At 39.7% G+C, this 5,472-nt stretch overlaps 1 gene segment (V, D, J or C); it reads right to left on the minus strand.

Annotated features, from left to right (window-relative positions):
- Positions 1–2,755: 2,755 nt before the first annotated feature.
- Positions 2,756–3,375, minus strand: LOC110315185. The segment is given in 2 exon segments: positions 2,756–3,087; positions 3,327–3,375. Coding segments are annotated over 2 exon segments (381 nt in total).
- Positions 3,376–5,472: the final 2,097 nt, after the last annotated feature.

Here is a 5,472-nt window from a genome sequence, read left to right on the forward strand (position 1 = left end):
GTCCCTCCTCTCCAGTCCGCTCTCTCCCCGGCAGTGCACCGGAGCAAAGATCTAGGCAGCTTTTTATAAAGAAAAGTATATGTGAATTAAATCACATGTTTATCCTTTTTAACTTTCTCCTGTTTCACCACAAATGATTCAACTGGGTGCTCTAGACGTTTTTTTAAAATGTTAGTTAATCAAGCTTCAAATTGTATATTAATATTCAATATATCTCAGAGCTTAAGGTTGCTCAAATATTGTTCATCTCTTAAATACTATAATTCTCAAATTGTCGCAATTTGCAATTGTTTATGCATATACAACTCAAAAAAATGCTGTTCTTTTAAAAATAATGGTCCTTAGACATTTTAAAAATTGTCCTAGCCTGCCTGGACAAGTCCTCTTAAGGCAATGACATTCTAAATTTTTACCAGGCAGATTTCAGACCTTATGTAAAAATAATTGGTCATATAATCTTATTCTTTACAAAATGGTAATGGCTTACATAATAATTTGGTATTTTCAAACATTGTGCAGATCAAATTGTAAAATATTTTTTCTGAGTGTCCTCAGCTTCTATTTCCACCTAATGGTGTTAAGAAGCCATGGAGGGATATTTCTTACTGGCTTGCTTCCCCTAGCTGGCTCAGCTTGCTCTGTTATAGAACCCAAGACTACCAGCCCAGGAATGGCACCACCCACAGTGGGCTCTGCCCCTTTGATCACTATTTGAGAAAATGCCTTACAACTGGATCTTATGGAGGCATTTCCTCACTTGAAGCTCCTTTCTCTGTGATAACTCCAGCCTGTGTCAAGTTGACACACAAAACCAGCAAGTACAACCATACATAAAAGATGAAGAAAGAAAGAAAGAAAGAAAGAAAGAAAGAAAGAAAGAAAGAAAGAAAGGAAGGAAGGAAGGAAGGAAAGAAGGAAGGGAGGGAGGGAGGAAGTAAGTAAGTAAGTGTAGGGGCCTCCCCAGCTCTCTGTTGCCACTGGACCACCTGCAGTTATAATCTTCAGATTCACCAAGCTTACCTTACTATTTATACTAATCACTGTCCTTCAAAGCCCAGCCCCCTGCAGGCGCTAAAATCCACCATCGGTAACCTTCAAATCCACCAGAGCCTCTCTACCTTTGCTGTGTCTCCACCACCTGCTGAGAGGACCTTTTTGATGTCCCAGAAGACAACATCCACCTGTGCCTTGATCTTTGGACCCACCTCAGGACACCCACCTGTGCCCTGATCCTTGAACCTGCTTCTTGGATCCACCTATGGACATTCAGACATGCCTACAGACATTTGGACATTCACAGGTGCCTTCAAAGACTGGGGATGGGACTGGGGATTTTTTCCATGTTATATAAACTGAGTTCCGTCATTAAACCTTGGGCCTTGATCAGAATATTTTTGTCCTGGCCTCATATTCCTTTTGCAGCCTATTCCCCCTCAGGACAGTCCCACCCTTCAGAATGAAACCAGACTGAAATGAGTGTTTCTGCTGGCGGGAGCACTCAAGGAAGGAAGACAGGAAGGAAGAAAAGAAAAGCACAGGTAGACATTGAACACAAATATAGAAGCTGTTAAAATGAAGATTATTGGCTCAAGACAAAAGGAAAATCAATAAATCTGATCCTAAATGTTAATTTGGGGATGGACCCAGAGGTAGAGAAATTGGAACCAAAGGAGTAAAATAACTACAGCCCAGCTTATGTTTCTAAGTAACTAAGGCAGGGTGTTTTTGCAGGTAAGCAAATAAAAGCAATAGGAGAGTAAAAACACTGGGATGAGAATGTAAGCTTGTGTCTGAAAAATTACCTGACAAGCTTAACTGCTCAATGCTCTTTTTAATGATAGACAACAATGCTCCCATCAGTCTTCCATTACTGTAGTAGAAAAGGAGTTACTGAAGCTAAAGGAGTACCTTAATAAATGGTAGATCCGAGGAGAATAAATGAGTTAGCAGTTCAGAGCACTTTTTGCTCTTGCAGAGTATAGCAATTTGGTTTTCAGCACCCACATCAATTAGCTTAAAAACCTCTTGTATCTCTAGCTCCCTGGGATCTGATGCCCTCTTCTGACTTCTATGAGCACTCACACTTGCACCCCTTCCCCATGTACACAATTTAAAATGAATATAAATAATTAAAGTAAAAGAAATAGTACCCCAGGCTGACATGGTTGCTTACCCTGTACCAGGAAGCATGCTCACAGAAGACTGATGACCTGAGTTTGATTCTCAGATTAGACCTGCTGGAAAGAAACAACTGACTTCTGCAGGCTGTCCTTTCACACACACACAGACACACACAGACACACTGACACACACACATGCACAAACAGACTACAGTAAATGTCTTTGGTTAACACTATGTTTTAGTGGCATAATTTGTATTTATAATCTTTTTCTATGTTTAGATTTGTAAATAAGAGACAGTAAATCCTCAGTGACCGGAAAGTCAAAGGAGGATGCTGAGGGTGGAGGGAATAGGCAGAAAATTGGTCAGGGAGTGAGGAGAGAAGGGAAAATTATCTAAAGATAATATGTGTCCATAAAAATTTAAATTATAAATAATAATAAAACAATCATCTTTTGCTGGTAAATAAATTACAAAGCATGAAGGATGGGACAAACATATTTGTTTATAAACGTGTTTCATTATTTGAGATATTTTTCCAAACAAGCCTAGAGCTCTGGGCTGAGATGTCAGAGAGTAAGAGAGACCTGAGAGACTGAGCCACAGGGAGCTGCAACCCCAGGAGGTTTTTTTTCAGCCCTGGAGCACTGTGGGAGGAAGCTCTCTACTGTGCTGACAGTAATAGGGTGCAGTGTTATCATCCTCCACAGGATCCATGGTGAGGGTGAAGTCCATCTCAGACCCACTGCCACTGAACCTGGCAGGGACCCCAGATTCTAGGTTGGATGCACTGTAGATGAGTAGTTTCAACTGTTGTCCTGGTTTCTCTTCATACCAATTCAGAGCACTTGTAGAAAGAAGAACATTGAGACTTTTGCTGGCCTTGCAGGAGATGGTGGCCCTTTGTCCTAGAGACACAGCCAAGGAAGCTGAAGGTTGTGTCAGCACAATATCACCAGTGGAGCCTGGAATGATAAACACACAGACTATTGTTATATATGTGTACATGCCTTTCCAGCAGAGGACTAGTTCATTTAAAATTTTCAAGAATAATTGTGGACACTACTATGAGAAGCCAAGAAATCAATGAACCAGGAAACTTAAATCCAATTACAAATGCATTAATATAATGATCAATAGCTCAGAGACATGGAAAGTCATGATGGCCACAGAGGTTGCTCCCAACACTTCTCTGCATCCTCACCTGGAACCCAGAGCAGCAGCACCCATAGCAGGAGTGTGTCTGTCTCCATCTCTGAGAGCTGGAAGAGAGGATGCTTTTTAGGCTCCTGGCAGCTGCCCTTAAAGAAGCCTGGGCTGTTGTCTCCATATGCAAATCAGCTCAGCAGAGTGGGTACTGCTGGTCAAAGGGCACCTGCTCCTGTTTCCCCCACAGGGAGTTGGTGTCAGCAGAAAATTTACTAGAGCATTACATATGTCTTTTTTCTTATTTTTTTATCATTTAAATGAATTTTTACATCAAACAAGTTAATAATATTGAGTATTTTGAGAATTATTTATTTATTTATTTATTTATTTTCATTTTTTGATACAGGGTTTCTCTGTGTATCCCTGGCTGTCCTGCAACTCACTTTGTAGACCAGGCTGGCCTCAAACTCAGAAATCTGCCTGTCTCAGCCTCCCAATATATTTTGAGAATCATAATACATAAAAAATTTGTTCAACTTTTATATTCATATCCTTTCATACCCTAAAAATATCAGTAATGAATATTTAATACTATCCATAACTGAGGATTCTATATCTAATGTTGAATGCTAAATTGTATCAAAACCTACAAACTATTCTTTGGGAGTTAAGCATAGTAAAAGATCATAAAATAATAAAACCGAATCATTAAGAAATATATTCAAAAGCCCTTATATGATAACACCTGACATAGTGAGAGAGTATTTAAAATGCCTTATATGTGTGTACATTGTCTAACAATCAGTTTACTTAAAAAAAGATTATCAGTGTTTCTAGGAAAGAATTTATTTTATTAGTAAGTATATTTTAAACATTTCAAAGTAGCAAAAACTCTTTGTATTTCAACCTTAAGAAAGTGCTAATTTCATGCACAGTGAGACAAATTATCAATAATATTTCCATGATATTTATAGCACAGGTTTTTAATATTTTCAACTGTTGATATTCAACAAGCAGAATAGTTATTTAAAGATATATTTCATTGTTTTGTTTCCCATTTCTTTTTCCTTTCAAACTTCTTGTTTTTATTAGATGTTTTCATTTACAGTTCAAATGTTATCCCCTTTCCTGGTTTCACCTCAGAAAATTCCCTATCCCAATCCCCCTAACCCTGCTACCAACCTACCCACTCCTGCATTCCCCTACACTGGGGCATCGAGCCTTCACAGGACCAATCCTCCTATTGATGATTGACATGGCCATCCTCTGCTACATATGCAGCTAGAGTCATGGTGCCCTCTGTGTATACTTTTTGGTTGGTGGTTTAGTCTCTGGGAGCTGTGGGGGTACTGGTTGGTTCTATTGTTGTTCCTCCTATGGGACTGCAAACCCCTTCAGCTCCTTGGGTACTTTCTCTAGCTCACTATCAGGGACCTTGTCCTCAGTCCAATGGTTGTCTGAGAGCATCCACCTCTGTATTTGTCAGGCTCTGATAGAGCCTCTCAGGAGACAGCTATATCAGGCTCCTGTTAACAAGAACTTGTTGGCACCCACAATAATGTCCAGGTTGACTGTATATAGGTGGATCCCCAGGTGAGCAGTCTCTGGTTTGCCTTACTTTCAGTCTCAGCTCTATACTATATCTCTGTATATGCTCCCATGAGCATTTTATTCCCCTTCTAAGAAGGACAGAAGGACCCATACTTTGGTCTTCCTTCTTCTGGTGTTTCATGTGGTCTGTGATTTGTATATCAGATGTTCCAAGCTTTGGGCTAATATCCACTTATCAGTGAGTGCATACCACCTGTGTCCTTTTGCTACTGTACTACCTCAGTCAGGATGATATTTTCTAGTTCCATTTGCCTACGAATTTCATTAATTCATTTTTTTTAAATAGCTGAGTACTACTCCATTTTGTAAATGTAAGACATTTTCTGTATCCAGTCATCTGTTGAAGGACATCTGGGTTGTTTCAAGGTTCTGACTATAAAAAAGGCTGGTATGAATATAGAGGAACATGTGTCCTTGTTATATGTGGGAGCATCTTTTGCATATATACCTGGGTCCTCAGATAATACTACGTCGAATTTTCTGAGGAACTGCCAAACTGATTTCCAGAGTGGGTGTATCAGCTTGCAATCCTACCGACAATGGAGGAGTGTTTCTCTTTCTCCACAACCTGGCCAGCATTTGCTGTTACC

Source organism: Mus pahari, unplaced genomic scaffold, assembly GCF_900095145.1.
Source record: "Mus pahari unplaced genomic scaffold, PAHARI_EIJ_v1.1 scaffold_13231_1, whole genome shotgun sequence".
Lineage (NCBI taxonomy): Eukaryota > Metazoa > Chordata > Mammalia > Rodentia > Muridae > Mus > Mus pahari.